This window comes from Pavona decussata, unplaced genomic scaffold, assembly GCF_977016875.1.
Source record: "Pavona decussata unplaced genomic scaffold, jaPavDecu1.1 SCAFFOLD_195, whole genome shotgun sequence".
Classification (NCBI taxonomy): domain Eukaryota; kingdom Metazoa; phylum Cnidaria; class Anthozoa; order Scleractinia; family Agariciidae; genus Pavona; species Pavona decussata.
The window spans coordinates 1,464,002-1,488,150 of record NW_028145604.1 but is presented as its reverse complement, the minus strand read 5'-3'; the positions used below and the strand labels follow the sequence as shown (position 1 = coordinate 1,488,150).

At 38.7% G+C, this 24,149-nt stretch overlaps 2 protein-coding genes across 2 annotated transcripts; one reads left to right on the top strand and one right to left on the bottom strand.

Annotated features, from left to right (window-relative positions):
• Window positions 1–10,022: 10,022 nt before the first annotated feature.
• Window positions 10,023–15,947, top strand: LOC146461655 (uncharacterized). The gene is made up of 9 exons (XM_085086581.1): window positions 10,023–10,166; window positions 10,357–10,504; window positions 10,672–10,737; window positions 10,829–10,992; window positions 11,966–12,281; window positions 12,940–13,060; window positions 13,654–13,727; window positions 14,858–14,910; window positions 15,341–15,947. Exons 1-9 carry the CDS (start codon window positions 10,113–10,115, stop codon window positions 15,392–15,394), a joined length of 1,050 nt encoding a protein of 349 aa, XP_084942707.1. The 5' UTR covers window positions 10,023–10,112; the 3' UTR covers window positions 15,395–15,947.
• An 847-nt stretch (window positions 15,948–16,794) lies between these two features.
• LOC146461654 (alternative oxidase, mitochondrial-like) lies at window positions 16,795–23,495 on the bottom strand. The gene is made up of 9 exons (XM_085086526.1): window positions 23,279–23,495; window positions 21,472–21,644; window positions 21,094–21,157; window positions 20,120–20,211; window positions 19,881–19,999; window positions 19,492–19,584; window positions 19,303–19,415; window positions 19,145–19,222; window positions 16,795–18,552 (listed from the first exon to the last, which is right to left on the bottom strand). The coding sequence occupies exons 1-9, from the start codon at window positions 23,432–23,434 to the stop codon at window positions 18,418–18,420; spliced, it is 1,023 nt and encodes a 340-aa protein (XP_084942652.1). The 5' UTR covers window positions 23,435–23,495; the 3' UTR covers window positions 16,795–18,417.
• Between the last annotated feature and the right edge of the window lie 654 nt (window positions 23,496–24,149).

Genomic DNA, 24,149 nt, shown 5'->3' with positions numbered 1-24,149 from the left:
TACATTTGGGGGTTACAAATTCTCACGTTTGGGGATTCTATTTCTGACGTTTGTGGGTTACAAATCTTTACGTTTCGGGGTTAAAAATCCTTACGTTTTGGGGTTAGAAATACTTACGTTGGGGGTTAGATTTCTTGCGTTTGGGGGTTACAAATCCTTACATTCGGGGGTTAAATTTTTTACGTTTGGGGATTACAAATCCTTACGTTTGGGGGTTGGATTTCTTACGCTTGGGGGTTACCAATTTTTACGTTTGGGGGTTAAATTTCTTACGTTTCGGGGGTTACAAATCCTTACATTCGGGGGCTATAAATTCTTACGTTTAAGGGTTACTAATCCTTAAGTTCAGGGGTTAGATTTCTTACCTTTGGGGGTTACAAATCCTTATGTTTAGGGGTTAGATTTTTTACATGTGGGGGTTACAAATCCTCACGTTTGGGGTTTAGATTTCTTACGTTTGGGGTTTACAAATTCTTACGTTCGGGGGTTACAAATCCTTACATTAAGGGGTTATAAATCCTTGCGTTTGGCTTTCATTTCTTATGTCTTGGGGTTAGAAATCCGTACGTTTGAGGGTTAGATTTCTTACGTTTGGGGGTTTAAAATCCTTTTGTTTGGGGGTTAGATTTCTTACATTTGGGGGTTACAAATCCGTACGTTTAGGGGTTACAAATTAATACGTTCGAGGGTTAGAATTCTTACGTTTGGGGGTTACAAATCCTTACGTTTGGGGGTTATAAATCCTTACGCTCGGGGGTGAGATTTCTTACGTTTGGGGCAAACAAATCCTTACGTTTGTTGATTAGATTTCTTACTTTTTGGGGTTGCAAATCCTTACGTTCGGGGGTAAGATTTTTTACTTTTGGGGGTTACAAATCCTTACGTTCGTTGGTTAGGTTTCTTACGTTTGGGGTTTACAAATTCTTACGTTCTGGTGTTAGATTTCTTACGTTTGGGGGTTACAAATCCTTACGTTTATAGGTTAGATTTCTTACGTTTAGGGGTTACAAATCCTTACGTTCGAGGGTTAGATTTCTTAGGTTTGAGGGTTACAAATATTAATTTTTTGGGGGGTTAGATTTCATACGTTTGGAGGTTACAAATCCTTTCGTTCGAGGGTTAGATTTCTTACGTTTGGGGGTTACAACTCCTAATGTTTGGGGGTTAGATTTCTTACGTTTGGGAGTTACAAATGCTTACGTTTGTAGATTAGATTTCTTACGTTTGGGATTTTTAAATCTTTACGTTTGGGGGTTACAAATCCTTACATTCGGGGGTTAGATTTCTTGCGTTTGGGGGTACAACTGCTGACATTCTTACGTTTTGGGGTTAGAAATCCTTACGTTGCAGGGTTAGATTTCTTACGTTTGGGGGTTACAAATCCTTACGTTCTGGCGTAATAAATCTTTACGTTTGGGGGTTAGAGTTTTTTACGTTTGGGGGTTACAAATTCTTACGTTCGGGGGTTACATTTCTTACGTTTTGGGTTAGATTACGTTTGGGGGTTACAAATTCTCAAGTTTCTGGAGTAGTTTTCTTACGTTGGTGGGTTACAAATCGTTACGTTTCGGGGTTTAAAATCCTTACGTTTGGGGGTTAGGTTTTTTACGTTTGTGGCTTAGAAATACTTATGTTGGGGGTTAGATTTCTTGCGTTTACGGGTTACAAATCCTTTAATTCGGGGGTTAGATTTCTTACGTTTGGGGGTTAGAAATTCTTACGTTTTGGGTTAGATTACGTTTGGGGGTTACAATTTCTTACGTTCGGGGATTAGATTTCTTACGTTTGTGGGTTACAAATCCTTACGCTTCGGGGTTAAAAATCCTTACGTTTGGGGGTTAGGTTTTTTACGTTTGGGGCTTAGAAATACTTACGTTGGGGGTTAGATTTCTTGCGTTTGGGGGTTACAAATCCTTAAGTTCAGGGGTTAGATTTCTTACGTTTGCGGGTTACCAATCCTTACGTTTGAGGGTTAGATTTCTTACGTTTGGGGGTTTGAAATCCTTACGTTCGGTTGTTAGATTTCTTACGTTTGGATGTTACAACTTCTTACGTTCGGGGGTTAGATTTCTTACGTTTAAGGGTTACAAATCCGTACGTTCGGGGTTAGATTTCTTACGTTTGGGTGTTACAAATCCTTACGTTTTGGGGTAATAAATACTTACGTTTTTGAATTAGGTTTCTTACGTTTGGGGGTTACAATTCCTTACGTTCGGGGGTTAGACTTCTTACGTTTGCCGGGGGTTACAAATCTTTACGTTTGGGGATTAGATTTCTTACGTTTGTGGGTTTCAAATCCGTACATTTCGGGGTTAGAAATCCTTACGTTTGGGGGTTAGGTTTTTTATATTTGGGGCTTAGCAATCCTTACGTTGGGGGTTAGATTTTTTACGTTTGGGGGTTACAAAACCTTATGTTGGAGGTTAGATTTCTTACGTTTGGGAGTAACAACTCCTTACATTCGGGGGTTAAATTTTTTACGTTTGGGGGTTACAAATCCTTACGTTTGGGGGTTAAATTTCTTATGCTTGGGGGTTACCAATCCTTACGTTCGGGTGTTAAATTTCTTACGTTTGGGGGTTACAAATCCTTACATTCGGGGGCTATAAATTCTTACGGTTAAGGGTTACAAATGCTTAAGTTCAGGGGTTAGATTTCTTACGTTTGGGGGTTACAAATCCCTACGTTTGAGGGTTAGAGTTCTTACATTTGGGGGTTACAAATCCTTACGTTTGGGGTTGAGATTTCTTACGTTTGGGGGCTACAAATTCTTACGTTCGAGGTATAAAATTCTTACGTTTGGGGGTTACAAATCCTTACGTTAGGGGGTTATAAATCCTTACGCTCGGGGGTTAGATTTTTTACGTTAGGGGCTAACAAATCCTTATGTTCGTTAGTTAGATTTCTTACGTTTGGGGGTTACAAATCCTTACGTTCGGGGGTTAGATTTCTTACGGTTTGGGGGTTACAAATCCTTACGTTCGTTGGTTAGGTTTCTTACGTTTGGGGTTTACAAATTCTTACGTTATGGGGTTACAAATCCTTACGTTCAGGGGTTAGATTTCTTACGTTTGGAGGTTACAAATCCTTACGTTTAGGGGTTATAAATCCTGACGTTTGGGGTTATATTTCTTACGTCTGGGGGTTACAAATCCGTACGTTTGAGGGTTAGATTTCTTACGTTTGGGGGTTTAAAATCCCTTTGTTTGGGGGTTAGATTTGTTACATTTGGGGGTTACAAATCCGTACGTTTGGGGGTTAGATTTCTTACATTTGGGGGTTACAAATTAATACGTTCGAGGGTTAGAATTCTTACGTTTGGGGGTTACAAATCCTTACGTTTGGGGTTATAAATCCTTACGCTCGGGGGTGAGATTTCTTACGTTTGGGGCTAACAAATCCTTACGTTCGTGGGTTAGATTTCTTTCTTTTTGCGGTTACAAATCCTTACGTTCGAGGGTAAGATTTTTTACGTTTGGGGGTTACAAATCCTTACGTTCGGAGGTTACATTTCTTACGTTTTGGGGGTTACAAATCCTTATGTTCGTTGGTTAGGTTTCTTACGTTTGGGGTTTACAAATTCTTACGTTCTGGTGTTAGATTTGTTACCTTTGGGGGTTACAAATCCTTACGTTTATAGGTTAGATTTCTTACGTTTAGGGGTTACAAATCCTTACGTTCGAGGGTTAGATTTCTTACGTTTGGGGGTTACAAATATTAATGTTTTGGGTTAGATTTCTTACGAATGGGGGTTACAAATCCTTACGTTCGAGGGTTAGATTTCTTACGTTTGGGGGTTAGATTTCTTACGTTTTGGGGTTACAAATGCTTACGTTTGTAGATTAGATTTCTTACGTTTGGGGTTTTTAAATCTTTACGTTTGGGGGTTACAAATCCTTACATTCGGGGGTTAGATTTCTTACATTTGAGGGTACAACTGCTGACATTCCTAGGTTTTGGGGTTAGAAATCCGTACGTTGCAGGGTTAGATTTCTTACGTTTGGGGGTTACAATTTCTTACGTTCTGTCGTAATAAATCCTTACGTTTGGGGGTTAGATTTTTTACGTTTGGGGGTTACAAATCCTTACGTTTGGGGGTTAGATTTCTTACGCTTTGGGGTTACAAATCCTTACGTTCGGGGGTTAGATTTCTTATGTTTGGGGGTTACAAATCCGTTCGTTCGAGGGTTAGATTTCTTACGTTTGGGGGTTACAAATCCTTACGTTCGGGGACGAACGTTTTGTGGCCGATATTTTTCTGACTGTTATTTTGGGTAAGATAAAGTAATCAGTCTGACAATAAAACAGTTCCTGTATCCCAGTCTGATTGAGAGGTATGGCGATCGATCTAATCTATAACCCTTTTCAGTTCAAGATAAAAGCTTTAAATAATAAGAGGTTTGAAACAATGACTACTGCGGAACAAGTGCAACTGTAAATTGCTGTTTTAAGATAAAATCACAGTAAATTAGAGTTCATGCATATTTGTTCAAAGGACGTTGAGGGGGCTTATTTTCGGGTACATAAATTAAAGGCTTTCATGTGACGTAGAACATTATATAACATACAGTGTTTTGCGGTGATTGGATAATTCGAAATTCGTCTACAGAAAATATTGGAGTAGGGCGGAAACCCTATTTCTAGGAGGTTTTCGTAATCTTTATGAAGTAAAGAATGATAAGTACACACAGTCTGCGAGCAAGTTCTTTGTTGTGCGGGTTGGGGGTTGGGGGGGGGGGGGGGCATTTAAATTCATGAGATATGGGTGCAAGCTCTGATTCCTCCTCTCCCCCACACCCGAGAGCTTGTACACAGGCTAATAAGTAAATATTTTTGCTTTTAACAATGTTGAAATAATTTAAAATTTGGGTTTGTACAAAGAAAACCGCGGCCACTCTTGTTTTTACCGTAACAAATGACAAAGCTAATGACACAAGTTATGTTCTGACGTTTTTTGGCAATAGGTGACAAGATAAAATTCCGCATCTGATCTCGTGTCCCTTCAAGTTGCAACAGAAGCTGACCAACGTGGTGACAAGTCATTTGAGTGGAGGACAAATCAACAACAGCGCGCGAGAGAGTTGACTCCTCATTACATAATCTCGACTTTAAACTACACAAGGATTGAGACGGGCCGGTATGTTGCACCCTATCATATCAACGTAGACGTGGGGTAATATTTGTATGTGGGCTGTAAGTTAGCGTATTTCTCTTAATAAAGATGGTAGCATTGAAGTTTGATCAAAAGTTTGCATGAGTTGTTTTTATGCAGCGAAACCGAAATATTTTTCGGGATTGAAATGGGTGGGACAAAACTTTGGATGCCTCCATCTCCACCTCCAATGGTGCAAGTTACATTTTCTTGGACCACTTAATTATTTATTTTTATTTTTACTTTTTTTTTTAGTTATAAGAATTATGAGAATAGAGGGCAGTAGAACAACACTTAACCTTGTTTTGTATGAGTTCTTTTAACTGGTTCAGTTCAATACTGTTAAGTTTCCAGTTTCAGACTTAAATAACTTCTACGGTATCTGCGTGACAGTAAACCTCGGTTATGGGTTGAAACCTCAATAATGAAAAAAAGTTTGCAACGGTGAGCAAGACACCTGATACGATTGTTTTTCTTTTTCCAGGACTATTTTGTTTCAGACTCGTCAACAGTTGACAAGGTATCCGATTTAAAAAGCAGTGTACGTACATTGGCTCTTCTGGATGAACAGAGAGACTGATCAGGATTGCTGCTTCTTGAATGGACAATTCATAGAAATTATATGAGAGACTTGAACAGAAGACCAAAGAAGCCGAGCAAGACTTCAAGGAGCAAAAACTTACACTGAGGACTAATGTAGATGATTTTTCATACCCTCAGTTTAGTATGCAAAGGAAAAAAAATCTAAACAGAACGTAAATGTTCCCTGGCTGATCAGTTTATTCACTTATTTTCCACAGAACATCTTATTCAAAAGTAATTTAAAGGCTTATTACAAAATGCGACAATTTGTTATTACAAAGTGTGACAGCTTAATTTATTACAAAGTGCGACAACTTGTTGTTACAAAGTGTGAGAGCTACTTTATTACAAAGTGCGACAAGTGTTATTACAAAGTGTGACAGGTATTACAAAGTGTGACAGGTATTACAAAGTGCGACAGTTTTATTACAAAGTGCGACAGGTATTACAAACTGCGATGATTATTACAAAGTGCGACAGAACAATGATTAACGCTTTCACCTCCGAGACAGCCCATTGTGGGCTAAGTTGCAAACCATTTGGTAAAAATTTTGAACAGTCAACAGTGCCATAGGACTGGTCAGTAGCGATTGTTTGAGTGGTCGCACTTGCACGAAAATGTATGCACAGACTCGGAAGTTAGAACCACATTCATCTGCATGGCGACTCTTGGTCATTTTGATCACACCACCGGCAGGAAAGAGGACCGTAATTAAGCAATTCAAGTTTTGAATTTGGGAGTGAATGCGTTAGCTATTTCGCGCTTAATTATCGATGTGTTTAAATAATTCTAAATTTTTGCTCGTGGAAATCTCTGTCAGTCCCACCATTTTTGTAGTAGCTAAGACTTTTATAGGGAATCATTTATTTCCCCTCAGATTTGTACGAATTCTGTAAAGAATTTTCATTAAACAATCTTTTCTTTTGGGCCCTAAAGCAGAGCGGAAAAATAGGAATTGAAAACAGCTTTATTGATTTTTAACGATTGCATAATTAGCCCATTAATCGTATGAATATCGATCGAACTTCAATGAATTGATTGGCAAACAAACTAGAACTGGGGACAATTCATTAACACTTACATCCACTCAAAACTGTATTCAGTGCCAATAGCTGAGGGAAATGTTTTCATCATGGACTATTTTCTGAACATGAGAACATGAGATCATGTTAATTAAGAGCCAATACTTCATTCCATGAGGTCATATTTAAAACTTTCGTGTTGATTTTCCTAAGGAAGGTAATTGGATGACCCAGTTGCGTTGAAAATGTGCACACGTTATAGAGTCGTTTAATCGCTTTTTAAAGTCGGTGGTTTAGTTACAGAATAATTGAAACAAACACATTTCGTGGATGATGCAATTGAAGGCAGAGTGCAAAGAGATCCTGCTCATATAGAGGTCATGTATCTTATAATGCTATATATATTAGGGTCTTTCTGCACCGCGCTCCTTCAATTGACTTTACTTCCCCTCCCCAGCGGGTGTTTTTTTTTTTTTAAAAAAAACGTAACAGCATTGAAGGGAAGGGAAGATAAAAATCAAAATCATATTTTTTTTCATATTTCATCACAGGCTCATTTACATCCCCCTACTTGCAACACCAGCCTTGACAATTTCCTGAACTATGGGCTTGAAACATGATTTTGAGGGTGTGTTGGATTAACACAATTTTTAAGAAAAATTTTAGCGTTGTTTTTGCTCAAATTTATCAAATTTTTATTTAGGGCTAATTATGTTCAACTTCAAAAGAAAGGCATTCGACGTCTACGTTCGTTCAATCCAAATATCCGCTACTAAAATTGTTATCACTGACAGAGGTTTCACTGATTCTAAAATACGTTTTGTCCGTTCGAATGATTCGTTAAGGACTGGGTCAGAAAATATATTACGGCAATTGGTAAAACGAAATCAAGCTGTTTACGAATAATTCTTAAAAATTAAATTTGATCGATTGATATAGAAATTTGGCTGTACAGTCGGGGACAATTAGACCATTCAATGAACTTGGAATGTCCGGATTCTTCATTGTTAATGCAGCTCGTTATAACGCTGAACTGATCCTAAAACAAGCTAATAATATAACAAGTGATGACGTTCTTATACATGAAGACTTCCAGAGGTTCCAAGTGAAAATTTTTCAGAAACGACCCAAGTGAACTATAAAAATTATTAAAAGACTGGACGTGTCTATAATGAACAGCTTGATTTAAATTTCTTAACTTTATAACGTATATTCGGTCTTTGTACAGTTTAGGGGTAGGTTTATGGATGTTGTGTAATCCACCGTCCTCGTAAAATATAATGATTTGCACAATTGGATATAAATAAGAAAAAGGACAGTTTGATTTTACAAGGCACCATTCAACAGTAGTCGCAACTGTCTTGCTGAATCACAAGCTAGTTGATACAAAGTCGAATAAATGAAATAATATTAGGTAAGGTAAAGTAAGTCATGCCAATAAAAACAAGAACAGCATTAGAACATAGGAAAAACCATTAACCAACGTTGAGTTTTAATTTAATTTAATTTAGCTTAACGTAGCTGTTAAGGCTTATTTTCTTAATTCAGTTGTATCGTCGCCTCCTTTGTATCTGATTTTACACGACCGAGAATAGCATATGTATATGAATGCTTAGTGCCTTTAAATAAATTTAAGCTATTTTTTATTTAATTTTAATGATAAATAAAATGGATTTTGCCTGAAAGAAGCTACTCTTTTGTTTGATAGATTTTGATTTTCTTATGGTATGGAAAGAGGAGACTTATCTCTTACTTGTATCATTGAAATAGTGCATAATAATAAAAACCTTAAACCTTAAACCTTATCACAAGCTAGGCGTTTCAAAACTTTGGATCTTTCTTCTTCCTTGCAAAGGTACCTTAAGGCGGGGGTACACCTGAAAGCCGTTTTCACGCCGCTTAAAATTGGTCAAATGGAAATATCTTGTTCGCATTTCAAGCAATGCAAAAACCCTCCATTCATTACACAAATCAATATTTTGGGGTGTTTTATGAATTTTTGGGTGATTTTTAGGTATATTTAAAAGGAAATAATTTTTCTTGAAGGATTGGTAAATTAAAAGAAATAAGAAATGTTGAAGATTTAGGGATGTTTTAAAATTAGAATTTGTAGTTAATAATTAATAGACGGACACCAAGTTAGTCCACTAGAAACCTGGGGTGCTCTTGTGTGGGTAGTGTTCCAAAAATCATTTTCTTTCTTCTATCTATTCTTAAAACCTCTTCAAATTTCACTCAAATTCAGGTAGAGCCCCACCTTAAAGGGGGACAAGAACATAGCTTTCTTAATATTTAAATCGAATTTACAGTGCCAGATACATCCATCTGAAGTAGATACAAGTTAAAACGCGCCTTTTAACATGTTAATATAACAATAAAAAAAATTAAAAATAATTTGAGCAAAATGCTCCCCCGTCTCTGCTCCCCCTAACCCCCTCATTGGGGTAGAGTTACTGGGCACAGAGTCTCTGCAGAGTCCCACCCCCACCGGTCCACCCCGCCGGGGGAGCTCCGAAAACCTGATGATGCTGGAAACATTATATAGGACGCGACAGCGTCTTTCCCTCCCATGTAATCATCATGTAATCATGTAATCGTCATGTAAGTTGACAATTTATTTGGAAATTCAATTTGTGCGTGTGGTAATTGTCCACCGAAAACGTGCCATACGAATTAAGTCACCCCTCACCCTTTCTATGCCATGCCATGTTCGGCTACCCCGACTCGCCGATTTTTTTCTGTGTCCTATTGCCCATTCCACAACCTCTCTAAGGGCTAAAGGCGTTAATTTATAATTAGGCGCTAGAGGGAGAGTGAGAGTTCAGTATCACTTGTCATATGTCTCTTTTATGAGTATTAGGTGACTTGAACAAGTCTGAATTCATATATGGAGATATATACCAGAATCTCCAGTAGACACCCTTTAAACCTTGCCGATGGGTTTGTGGAGTCAATTTTTTCCACATTTGTCTCTACACACCATAGTCATGAGCACAGGCATAGCGCATACCATCGTCTGATTCACTGCTGAAATACGGCTGTGCCAACTATAAAATAAGCCTTCCTGAAAGTTCTGAGTTTATTTATTTGACATGAAGTTTGCGAGAGCGGTTTTTGCCATTTGAAGTTTGACTCTGAAAAGTAGAAAGAAAACTGAGTTAAATCTTGATTTGTCGGGGACTGGACCAGAAACTGGCCCCGGCAAAACGACTTCCGGTTCTAGCGGAAGTACTCGCTGTCAATGGCGAGGTTACCTAGTAAGAAATGGCGCAAGATTTTTAAAAGACGATTGAGTTGAAGGGAGCAACAGTCATCAAAGTGTTACTTTGGCATTTAAAAATTTGTTGTTCCGGCAATGAAGGAAGCGACAAAAAGCCAAGAGAAAGCCAAACGACGGAGAAAATCTATGGTATTTTCCGATATATTTTAGTGTTTGTTTTCTCGAATTGCGTGACGGAATCAAAAATAACAACAATACGTTTATGGCTTATTGATGACCGTTTAGCTATCGTGTTTCTTACAGTACGTTAACCATAGAAGTTAACGGCAATTCTAAGGAATTTATCTTACATACCATCCCTTAAAAATCTGACCACTAGATAAGAAGAAAAAGCACGGCTTGTAAAGACAATAGTTGCCCCAAAACAAAGGATGATAAACAGGAGCAAGAGAACATGGAGGTAGAATCGTATGTGGATGACCAAGCACAGTGCAGCAAGGCTGAAAAAGAAAAGGAACCAGCAACAGGTGATGATTTTTATTAGCATATTTGTTAATCAATTTAAACTATGATTGATAGTGTCATTCATTGTTTGCCTCAGAATCAGATTGCAATGAATTGAAAGGCTAGCTAGCACTGGGAATGGATGTTTGAATAAAATGATGGTGAATACAAGCTTTGTTTCTCTTCACAGATGGATCCCAAACCTCTGTCTTTACCACACTTATGGCAAATAACAGAGCTCTTGCAGCAGCCCTAGGTACATTACTTTCTTTTGTACACATCTTTTCACAGGATCAGTGGCTTGTAAATTATGTAAATTTATAAAATGGATAAAAATTTTCTTTCAGAGGATGCACAGCTTGAGCTTCGGTCTGCTAACCTTGAGAATGTTCAGCTTAGAAAACAAATTCAGGAGCATCATCACCACTTTGTGGTGAAAACCAGGGAACTGGAGAAAGAACTAAGATCTCTTGAACAGCTCTCAGGAAACCATGTACCAAAAGCAGCTCAGGTATTAGATTAATTCTGTGATGAAAGTAAACTAGTGTCAGAAGTCTTTTTACAGTATGACCCAGCTCTCTTGTCTAGAAAGATTGTATTTAAGGTGGCTTACTACAGTTTTAATGGAATATAAGGGCACAACTTTTAACTCTTTTAAAAAAGGTTCCAAGCTGTTTTTCCCTTCACTTTTTACTGTTTGCTTAAGTCTTTTACGATTCTATGTGAAATTTGAACAATTAAACGTCAACAAATAGCCAAAATGAGCGACCGAGTATCCAATGAGAGACTGGGCACTAGTAGGTTAAGTCACGTTTTTCTCAAATTCTACCCGTATGACCCCACCTGAAAATTTCAGGAATAAGAAATTAGGTCTGATTTAACATTCATGCAAAGTAAAATAAAAATCTGTAAGACAGTTTTTGTGCAAACTAAGAGAATGTGAAATCAAAAATAGCTCAAAATCTGTCTTACAGATTTTTCAAAAATTTTGGCTCCAAACGTGATTCACCCGAACAAATCAACCGTGAAAATTTCATCATAAGTTGTACGGTAAGTTTTCGAGCAATCCTCGATCAAAGACAGGTTTTTACAACCTCGGACGAGAATTGAATTGCGCATGCCCTTTATTTAAGCGCGCGCTCATGTAACGCCATGTATCGCGTGCGAGAAAGGTACCGTAAATTAGAGCTCTTTTACCGAATGTTTATCAAACTTTTTTGCCATATTTTTTTAGCCCTAGGCTTGATTACATGTTTGAACGGAGTTTTGAAACTATCGCTACATATACCAAAGAGATTTGACGCCTTTCAAGGGCTGAAGTGGTTTTTGTTACTTCTTGAGGTTACTTGCGTCATTTTTGCACGCGCGACAAATACTGATGTGTGGCAGGCTATCATAGCGCGCGCTACTAAGTCTCGGAAAAACTGTAGTAAGCCACCTTAATTTTAATAAATTATTATGTGTTTTCATTTCATAAAATCTAGGTTGTTTTCCATGATGTTTACAATCTCCTGAGTCAAACATGTGCACAGTTTCTTCAAGGCTCCAACTTTTTGTCAGATGCACTACATCTTGTGAGGTCTCTTCTCACGCCAGCCAGTGGACCAATGACCTTTCAGAGTGTCAACACCCATGAGTACCCTCATGTATTGTTCAACAAAGTGTCTCCATATGTAGATCTTGTGGCTAATGCTGCATGTACTACTCCTCCCCCAGACGAGCCCTCAGCTATGGAGATCACAGCATCTCAGTCAGTTATTATAGAGACTAATGACACTACAATGAAACCTTTGGTTAGAGGTTGGTTCATTTTTATTAAGTTTAGTGGTTTAGTTGTTCTTTTTCACGATATTAGTATAGTGTACCAATGTATATGCTGCCCAATTCAGAGATAACTGAATACGTTTTTTTAAATCGACCTGATTAATTTTTAACCGTGTTTACAGTGCAACGTGCCTTACCATGGCCACCTAACAAATTATTTTACAAATTAGCCAATCAGGATACGCGAATTTGATTAACGGTCACACCTCCTTGCAAAGTCCAACAGGCAAGTGACGCAACAACGAATTATTGAAAACATGTCGTTTTGTATTTTATGAACAAGGAGGAAGATATCCTGATTGGCTAACTTGGACAAAAAGTTTGTTGTGTGGCCACGGTAAGGTGCGTCACACTGTAAATAAAGATTCAAATTCAGATTCAGTTACAAAAATTCTAAGAAATGCCTGTCTTTGAATGTAATAACTGTAATAATATTAATATTATCCTTAAACAGTTGTAAGTCTGGCCCGCCTAGATTAGCTCTTGCTGCCTGCGGGCCAGTCTCTCTTTTTACTAAATTTTTGAATTTTTGAATAAACTTGAACTTGAAACTTGAAATCATATGGTTGATCATATGGAAGAGGCTTGTTCAGGCTTTTAGACTAACAATATTTTAATCTTTTCTTATGGTAAGAACCAGAAAACATCAGCACTGACACAGTGGCAATGGACACTGACCAGTCACGAGCCAGTGGCCGACGTGGAAAGCGGAAAAGTTGTATTGGTGTCAGTTACGCTGAGCCAAATCTTCACAGGTATTTACGTTGGTGTCTCTAATGGCATAATTTCCAGTTGCAGTGTGCCTGTCTGGCTTGTATGGACTTGCTTGCTGGAGAAAACTTTCCTAAAGAATGGTCCATCGATCTCAAAGAGATTCATGATTCTAACACATAGTCTAGGCTTACACACACTTTTAAATCCATCTGATATGCCCCCCCCCCCCCAAAAAAAAAAAATAAAAGTCCTATTAGGCTAAAACTGGACCCACAAAAAGTCCAGCGGCCCAGAACGTAACCCAAATAACTCTATTCCTATTTGCCTTAAACCCTAAAAGAAAGTTGCTGCTAAAATCTTTTCCAAGATAGGTACCATAAAATTTCTAATCCAAAAAGAGACCCAGTGTGCAAATTTCAAACCCAGGAAAGGTCTTTGCACCTTAGATATCCATCACACCTGCCCAAAGCAACCTAAAATACTATCCACAGCCCTTACCAGGGAAAGAGATGAAACAGGGCAGCAAATCTGAAATGTAATAATTTAGCAGATTATTTTAATTGGTGTCCAGGCAGGAACATGTTAACTTCCCGTGCATTTCCGCATAACCTCCATCTTTGTTATTGTTTCATAGCAAACTGCGAAGAGGAGACAAATTTACTGACACATCACTGTATGGGGATGGACCGCAGACGAATACTCGGAAAAGTAAGTTGATTTCTTACAATGAAGCATTTTGATTTATCTCTATTCCCCGAAAGTCTTGTTTTGCACAATATGTAAATGAGATGAAATGATTTTTATTGCTCTTAAGTTTTGGAATCAACATCCGACTCTATTGGTTAAACTGTTATAAAAGCTCAAGTGTTGATGGTCCAACATCCTAATACAAAACGATCACGTCCAATCCACATTCACTCGTGGGTTGGGTGGGTGGGTGAGATCAAAATATAGACTGGTAGCGGCTGCCAGTGGAGCCTTTACATGCTGGCGTCCTATCTCACCCCACCCCACAGAAGAATTGTAAACCGCCATGAGACTATGTGATATGTGCGGTATATAAATACATTACCGTTACGCTGTTATAGTACTGCTTTCCATCTGGTATCAAAAATGCCAAGAAATCACATCTGACACAATCATCCACATATAATACCTTATTATAGGAAATTAACAATGCACTTTATTAACGCGATTTTACAAAATTCGCGTTCATTTAATGTATCTTAATTAATGTTGATGTAAATTTAATGCACGCTATTTTACAACATTGTTGTTTTAAAGAAGCTTTATTTCATTACAAAACCTTATTAGTTCATGATTCCTCTATTGGCTCTTCAGAGTCACTATCGTTTGAATTGATAGAGTCTAGTTAGGCTTCAAAACCAAATTTTCGGCTTTAAAAAAAACTTAGAAACATCCGTGCACTTGTCTTGGAAGGTGTTATTGACGGAAACCAAAACGCAGTTTGGCATTCAGAAATGTAAAGTGCGAGTTTGCAGAATTATGAAAATCGCAGTAAATAAAGCAAGATGCTTATCGAAGAATTCGCGTTAATTTAGTGTAACGTAAATTTTCTTCGCGTTGTCAACGTGCATTGCTAATTTCCTATAATAAGGTAGCACACAAAATGCATCACGCGGAAAACACGTGAAACCGGGCAGGAAAACATGCAAAACTGCAAAGTGCAAGAAAGCATGTAACCGCAGCTAAGAGCCGGAAAAACATACTAGTGGTGTCAAGCGCGCATGAGCAAGTTTTGGTTTTGCGCCTTTTTTAGTGAAAATAGTAAGAGCATGTTGTTAATGTTGACGCTGCTCTCTTGATTTTTCTTTTAGAAAAGAAAACGCAGACAAAGAGGGCTGCTTCATTACCGATACTGGGAAGCACGGTAACTGTCCGCAGTTTTCTTACCTATCGTAGGGAATTTAAGAAACGACTACAGCAACGCCAGCGAAAGCGTCACTTGAAAAATACTGAAAATTCACGTTATATAAACTTCTTCGCGATTATTTAACTCCGTTAACTTGCATAACGTGGTTGAACTGTCTGAGAACGTGAACGTTCTCTGTAAAACTTTGAATTTGGTCATTTTAATCGTTGCCGTACAGAGAATTTTTTGTTTTTTGACGTTCTCGTTGCCCTCGCAGTCGTGTTTTCGTAATAGCACTCACAGTTTGTAAATTGATAACACTGTTTTGAGGCGACAAGTGAGATTTTCACTATAAGCTGCGTCTTCGCTATGGGTCGTTCATTTCGTGCCAGCTTTTGCCTTCTAAACTGGCGACGACAACAGACATTGTTTTCTGTTTTCTTTCCAGAAAAAACGACCTCCTCTGACCAATCTAACAAACGTCATCAAAGAGGAATGCTGAGTTTGAATTCAAGTGCGCATGACTGAGCACAGCCTGTGAACAGAGGCGAACTCATCAAATCAACCGGGATTTTTAAGTTGACAACGGAGTATTGTATTGCTATGAAAAAAGCAACCATGATTTTCCTTACAGCTGTAATTTCCCCAGAAAACGAACTCCGCGTAAGTGCCGATGAAAGGGGATACGTTTTTTTTGCATTCATGCTCTAGTTTGCTCTATTTCATCAGACATGAGCTGTTTTGGTTGCCTTTTTGGCCTGTTAAATTGTGTTTCTTGTGCCTTGTTCATCTCTGGGTTTTACTTTTTCTTATCTTTCCCCCGTAAACAACGTGAGTCTGAAGAGCATACGAATTTGAACGGTACATACTTTTTTCCTAGTTGTCCTCGAGGTTGTTTGAACTCGCTTATGAGATGATAATATTTTTGATAAAACTCCAATCGAGAATATTTATTTATACAAAGATTATTTATTGTAAATGAAAAAGTTAGATCAGCTGGTATAAAGAATTGTATACTTACTAAGAATTTATATACATTAAATTTTTTCTATCTTTCCACGTGCAGATTGTCTGTTTTTCCTTTGGCAGACTGCAGAATGACGCGATCAGGCTCTGTTTTTCGCTGGTTTCAATTCGCTCTGACGAAGGGCTAACGCTCGAAACGTCAGCGCTCGAATCTCTTTACGGTGGCCAATTTAACTTTAGTTATCAACTCTCTTGACAAACCGAACATCAGGCTCTGCTTTAATTTTGTTTGATAAACCATTAAAGTAATACACACGTAAATTTGCGCCTGTTCGTGCGTGAAGGACGGCGCTTGGCTCTCTTTCTTTGTGTGCAAACGTTCTGCGCATCACGTGATGGTCAGAAATTTGGTCTTTTTGAAGTACGGTGCATGCTAGCTAGCTTTGTAACTATGCAGAAAGGCATTTGGAAGCCAAACTGAAAATTGGGGTTTACCCTACGTCAATCTGAAAAAAAAAAAGAAAAACGACAATTGTTGGGCATTTTAAAGGTTTTCAATGGATTATGCAGGGTCGTAAACCGCGCGAGAATACCTCTGCACCACTTCAAACTGCGACCCTTGATAGGCTTTTCTCCTACACTGTTTTTTGTTGTTGCTTTTTTAATGGAAAAACAGTTTGTTTTGTGATTTGCAAAGGTTAACTGTCTCGTGTTGTCCACGTACTTTTCTGAGGGACTGAGTCACTTCTGGTCCCAGTGATTGTGTCCAGGCCGTTATTAACTTTTTAGAGAGCTCATTGATGTATCTTTCATTGCTCGTTATCCTTTAGTTAAATAAAGGGGTTACTCTTTCTTCAAAGTCGCCCTCGTCAAAAGCAAATAAGTTTTAGGTCATTTTCAACCGAAAACAATGAATGAAATAAATACACGACAGGCTTGTACTGAACACTACAGTTTAATGAATGTTTTGAATTTGTTTCGTTTATTAACCTTTTTTCTGTTAAACAAGTCGGAAACTTCAACTAAAGCATTTTTTTTGCAGAAATTTCCACTTTCCTAATTTAAATATGTTAATTTACAAAAACAATTTTCTTTTCATTTAGCTTAAATACATCATTTCTTGCAAGGAGATGACAACTTTCATCGTACTTGAAGAGATGAAGTGATTTGACAAAATTCTGTCCTCTTAATTAAGCGTTGTTTATTGGAAAGTTTAACTTCCTTAATTTCAATAAATTAATGACAACAATACTATACGGACATCTTTCAAATTGCGCATTTCTAGCATACCTGAGACATACAGTTGACAACTTTTAATCGAACTGTAAGGCCTTGAACCTCGAAATGCAGCATTATATAGTACTAAGTTAGGACTTGTTTGCCTTGTCTATGCTAAAGTCCCGTCTACATGAGCAATTTTTATGTGGCAAATGTATGTGGCAATTTTTATTTGCCCGTGTAGATGGCTCGACAAATATTTATTGTTAATTTGCGTCAGTAATAATTTCGCACAGCGGAGATGACCATGAAAAGGCAAAAGGCAAGGTGGCGAAAGTCAGAAGACGGGCCAGACGTTGAAAAAATTGTCACATTTTATGTGGCATCTCGTCTACACGGAGAATTTTTTTATGTGGCAATTTTTATTTGCCACATAAAAACTAACGCGCCAGCTTTTCAGCAAATGCAGTTGTCACATAAAAATTGGTCATTTCTCATCATCTACACGGGCAAATAAAAATTGCCACATAAAAATTGCCATATAAAAATTGCTCGTGTAGACGGGGCTTAAGCTCCATAACTGTTTCAAACTCTGCTTTATAAAACGCATGTAACGTGCTTAACCAATCAGAACGAGTTTTCCAAATGTCGGATGCAAAACGAGCCAATCGTGATTAGACCTGCGTGTCACGGGTTGCATGTTTTCCCGCGCTTTGTACCAGTAGCATGTTATTGCACGCCTGGTACCATGCCAGTTGCTTGCTTTTGTTCGAGCTCTGATTGGTTCATTGAGTAATATGCGTTTGTTTTGATTGGTTGGATAGATCGTTTGCTGTTACCAGGAAACTTCTAAACTAACGAAAACGGCGCCATAAATTATTTCAGTGCTTTTTTTCTTTTTCTGTGGAGCTAATTCTATTTAGCGTCCGCAACAAAGAGAGAATGAGGCAAACATTCGTGTACAGGGCAACACCGATAAAACCAACATTGGCGTACAGTGCCAAAGATGATGCCTTTGACGTCGCTCGGTCATTTCTGTAAAACGAAATACTGTCCACGTTATTGCTGCATTTGATTTGGCCATTGCAAACCGATCCCCGCTGTTTTGATTTTTCAAGCAGTGTCCTCTATGTACTGACAGCTCGCGCGGCTTTTCTTTTCAAAGAATGCCAAGGAGCGACTTGATGAAAGTCTTCAAAAGTTGCTTCCGCGGTTTTCTCCATGTATTTAGCTCGTTCTGTCAGCGTTACCCTGTACACAGTACGACTTTCAAAGGATATTTTACATTTATTTGTTTGGGGCCGTTAACAGACTGAGTCATTTTTCACCGACCCAATCTTCTCACATCTTTTTCTCGCCGGGGAGGAATGGGTTGGGTGCACACAGTGGTAAGGAGCTGAGCGTATGATTGACAACTCGGTGATGCGCCTCGTCAGCTCGGATGGCTAAGATGACGTCACGCATTGTTGAACCCTCCTAGAGAAACGAGATGGAGAGAAATAAGGAATGAGAACAAACTGTTGCACTTGTAATGAAAATAAACAAGAGATTTCAATAGCAGAAACAACTGAAGCGTATAAATGCTTCAGGAAACTGACAATAGCGAGTTTACGCAACAGGACAATTGATGCGGATGGGACGGCAAATTGTGCTTGTGTGACCAACGTGTCGGCCAAGTATTCACGACTCTAGATTGTAACATTCCTACCGCTCGTGGTTTCAGGTTGTGACAGAGAACACCAGTTTTAGTCGAAAATCGCCTAAAAATGTGAAGGTACTAAGATGTCATGTTGGTCACACAGCGATATTTCACCGTCCCCTTCACTCAGCCGTCCTGTTGCGTAAGCTCACTATTATTCCACAAAGCCGCGACTTCAATTCTCTACAACGACGTCTGAAAAGAGATTGCAGAACTCTCATGCTGATAACCAAGTTAGCACTTCCTGGACTCGAGGAACGGATAGCCTCTCCAAGGAGCACGGTACATTGGCTCACACTGAGCGGGATTTGTTCTCAGGTTAATGTGGAGTTCGGTAATGTATTTGAGCGAATTCAGCAAAACGCTTACCGGTAATTGCCAGTAGTTCACAGCAATCTTCGGGGCCAGCTGATTTTTCCACAAGGGTAACTTTCCACTGTCAATACACTGATGATTTAAATTGGAAACAGAGAAATAAGCACAAATGACGAAACACCTACATTCTGAACTGACGAGATTGTTTTTACCTCTAGACAGTGAGTGTATGTCTTCACCGCCTCTTCCTCTAAATATCCAACGAATCTATGGCAGAACTTGGGACTGACCAGGTAAGCCAGGAAAAACAGGTTTACGAACACTCCTTTCAAGATGAAACAAGAGAAACAAGTTTACAAACTGGTATAGCGATGAAAGCGTTCGCAACAAATGAATGGTACCTTGGGCGAATAAGATAGTTCCTCGGAAAATGACTCCAGGTTGTTTCATCTCCAAAGCTGTCATCAAGTGCATTCTTTCGTTTTCAGCTTCCTCTAAAAATAAAAGAAACATTTTGACTTTTTTTTTCGCCAGAAATTGGTATTGCATGGCCGTCATTCGTTGGAATTTCGTTTACTGCGCGTTACATTTCACCGGCGGATTAGGTTTTCGCATCTCTCTCGTGCCAGCAGAACCAATCAAACAAAATCTAAATTATTTTCAATCAAGTCATAACTTGGCTTACGCTCATTTTCCCGCGCTTGGCACCGGTGACGTGATTTTGCTTCGAGTTCTAATTGGTCAATTTTTTCATTTTCGTTCGTTATGATTGGCCAATCTCGGTGCTTACCTAACAAGGTGTGTATCCAGCCGTTGTCTCTAGTAAGTTTCCTCAGTGAATGAAAGTGTCTGCTCATAGCACCGATCATTCCAGGAACACCAGCTATTGTTTCCAGCATAATGATGCGACTGCAAAACAGTTGAAACAAACAATCACTCACTTTGATTGTTGTTGATAGTAATTTGCTCTTAAAGTAATGAAATCAGCGAGTAAGGTGGTGATTTAATTAGTCCTGCAGGTTCACTTACTTGAGCCAGCGGTTTTCGTCGAGCTCCACGAAGCGGTACAATGACAGAATGTCAAAGGCTCCTCTCAAGGCTTGTACGCTGTGGAATGCAAGCTGTACGTGTAACAAGACAAAAAATATACGTAAGCTACCAACAAAGAAGGCATTGAAGGAAAGATTTGAAATAACGCGATTCAGGTTTTAGATTATTGGCCCCTTTATTGATTACTGAGATTAGACGATAGGGTTCTTAGCCACAGGGCTTCTCTCCTACTCTTCCTTAATCATTATACTAAATTAAAAGTGGAAGTTAAAGAAACTATGTCACCTTTTAGAAAAGCAGTGGACATTAAGGACGGTGCCACTCCTAATACAGGAGTCTTTTTGCGCCGTTTACAAATATGCTGCAAAAGCAGATCTTAGCAAGTGTAGGAGCCCATTGATGGGCTCCTGGCAAGGGCTATTGGAATCCAAAAAGAACGTTGGAGAGGCCGTGTAACTACGCATTTTTCAGAGATAATTAAGCAGCAATAATTTCAAAAAGCAAAAGCGTTACATACATAACAGTGCATGACATTTTTAAAAAATATTTCTGAAAATACGTGTTTACCCCCAATCTTCTTTTTGGATTTCAATAGCCCTTGCTAAGACCTTCTTTTTGCCGCATAATCATAACCCGCGCAAAAAAATCCGCGCTTCTCAGACCATCCCGAGATGCGCAGAACGTATGCGCAGTAGAAAAAAAGCAGGGCTTGGAGTTGTGCGGGTCCCACCTGTAATTACATTCCTTTATTTCTCATTCCCGTGATGGGTTGAGCAGGTGGGATAAGATCAAATGGAGCTAAAAGCGACAGCTAGTGACGCCATTCTGAGCTAACTTCAAAAGATAAAGTTAAGACGACAAATCTTTTTAAAGATAACAAGTCTGTTGCCCGCGCATAATTTCAACTGCTATCAACTTTATAACTGGGTAAACGGGATAAGACACTGACTAACCTTGTCCACAAATTTCGCGGGCTTTTCGTGCGTAACTTCAACGTTGTGAACATCCTCTTCCGTCCTGAAACCAAAGTGAAAGATAAACATGAGCAATATTTATTCGGTAGTTTGCGCAAACACTACTGATTGTCATGCGGAACTACGTTTTACAAGCAAGACGCGCGCGAAGCGACACACGGGCACACAAGTCTTGTTACCACCTCGAGTTTTCATGCGGTCTTTGCTGATATGATCAAGCCCACGCGTGTGGCATTTCGCTCTTTTTGGTATTTACAATATTTGATAAAATAGGGCTTGTTTGAGTGTGATGGAAGTATTTTAGTCTCAAATTTAGGCCTTAGTGAAGCCGTTAGACTCTTTGACAATTTTCAGTACCAGACTGGGTGTGGCATCCTGTATTCTTCGTCTCCTGTTGTGTTTCCATGTTTTCCGAAATGATCAATCGGAATTTCCTTCAGCTGTGTTGCAAGCTCCGGCATCTTTTGTGTCACAGACGGGACTTCAACTTCAGGGTCTCTCTTGATGGCATTTGTTGACAGCAGAGCTACCTGGAAACAAGAAATTTGATTCAGAGAAATGTTTCTTGGAAACGAAACAACAAACAAAGAAAAAAGAGATATTGTACAAACGGAACTTGATTTTCTCTGATATATTTAAAAAAATTAGAAGCACTTCTTGAAACTCAACTGAAGCAATCTTGAAAGACCGTGAGGCCAGATAAACGCGCAACTTTTTATATGTTTTATCATCGATACGAAACGTTTGAGAGAGCGGTGGTTAGCAGAGTCTTAGTAATGTTATTACTGTTGGCAGAGTAAGAATTTACTCCCTAAAATGTTCCTTCCCTGTAACTCGGAACAAACTGGCGATAAGCCGCGGACTGACATTATTTTCAAAAGAACGACTGCCTGAAATATATTGACAATGACGCAATTACTGTCATTTCCTAGTATTATACTCTTGAACCATGATATAAATATGAAGGAGTCGTTTTCAGTATTCTTGGAATTTTTTTGAAGAGAGAGGATCCTCTGCGACTGACAAAACGTGTGCCCGGTATTATAGTTTCGCGAGTACTTGACCACTGTGCCATGTGCTCATTGTAATTAGTGTAACATTAAGGAAAGCACCTCTTTCTGTACAGCTACCATCAGCTAGTGTTGAGACATGTAGAATATATAGGTAAAGGGGAAGTCATCCGGTATGCGGTGACAGCTGACTAAAAGCGAAATCAAAAAAAATTTCCTTTTTCGTAGTTTCAACTTCCACCGTATTTCCTCGAACAAACTCCCCGGGCGTTTAATCAATCCAAACTCGCAACGCATTTTCATTGTATTTCAGTTTATTTTTTCAACTTCAATTAACGAGCTTGAGTTTTGGTCATCTCATTACCATTCAACCTAGTAAGGTCTAGTGAGGCATTTCAGTTTTCATGACACCACACCAGCACGTATTCAAATTCAACTGGAAGACGAAATACGCTTGATCGAGGATCGGCTTATGATAATGAGGAAATACGGTAATTCGTTCTGCCCGTCACTGTGCAATTTTTCTTACAGAAATGTACTTTGTCATTAAATTCTGTGGATGAATTGTCCCTTGGCTTTTGTGAGTTTTGGGGGTTTGGAACGATGCCAGTTGTGACTTCACGATTTGTAATTGTAATCCTTCTTTCCAGTCTCCGCTTCCCTTTTCTTTGTTTCCCTATTAATTTTAATCATATCAAGGAAGTAAATTTCGACTGTAAAAATCAGCCGGTTTTAGTCGCTGCGAAATGCTCACCACGACGAGGCAGGATTAGGAAAACTGACGCCGCCAAGAAAATACCGCAATAAAAGTTGAAACTAGAAAGAAACACACGAATTATTTTATGGGGAATATTGGCACAAGCAGTCAACAAAAACATAATGAGCCAATAAATGCGTTTTAATGTGAGAAGTAAGCCAAGATATTTTAGTTATGATAATAATAATATGTAAATTATCAGCGACGTTTATGCGAGAGAAATTTAAGAGAAGTGATAACTAGTGAAAAATTAATTAGTATTTTAAAATTTAGTTCGTTCACCGATTTTACAGGCAATCTGTTTATATAAAGGCACCGTTTTTGTTGTTGAGATTCGATTCTACAGAGAGACCGACATGTTTTCAGTGTACGTGCAGAAATTCATAATTTTACTTACCCCGGTCCGTCGTAATGGGAGAATTCCTCCTTTCACCAATTTAAAAGAATCGCTCGATTTCTCAGCAAGAACGACGTCAATTTGTTTCATCAAAGAGGAGAAATTCACGACCCCTCGCATCGAAAAAGTTAGTCGTCGAAATCCAGTTGCAGACATGTTTTACGGAAGTTTTGTTTTTTCACCAACCGACACTTGTTTTCCTCAACTGTCCTCGGCGTTTGGTATAAATAAAACGAAAGCTAATGCAATTTATCGCGAGATTGCAGGATGTAATGACGTCATTCATTCCTCTTCAGCGCTACTTCCTGTTTTTCCTTTCTCAGAAAAGGATTGATTTATTATTAATATTACTTGAATTGCTGAGTCATACTACGTCACAGAACCCTTGACTTGCCACAAGTCGATCGACTTAGGACTTTAGACTTAAGAAAGTCAACAGAACCTCAGATGATAGAGTTCTTGTTATCCTATTTTAAAAGCGGTCGAAAACATTTTTTGTCTGTCCGGTTCCACTTAATTTCACTCAACATTGTCTTTGGTTGACTTGTTTTTCATTTTATATCTTGTAAAGTAAATTTAAATTGGCAGCATTTTACTAATACAGAACTGCAAACTGAAAGAAACTGAAACACGCCGGGACTTTGATATCGACAGCTTATATTTAAATTTAAAAATTTCATCAAGTGTCACGCAATCCTCGCCCCATTCTAGTCTACGTTGTGCTGTGCCATACTATGCTTGGCTCTCCTTTGTGAAAAATTGGGAAGACAAGAGATGCTTTTGATAATATATGTATATAACACATGAATGCCGATGACTGCTTGAAGGGGAAGTATCATGGGGCTTTTGATATCTTTTGTTAAAAATGATG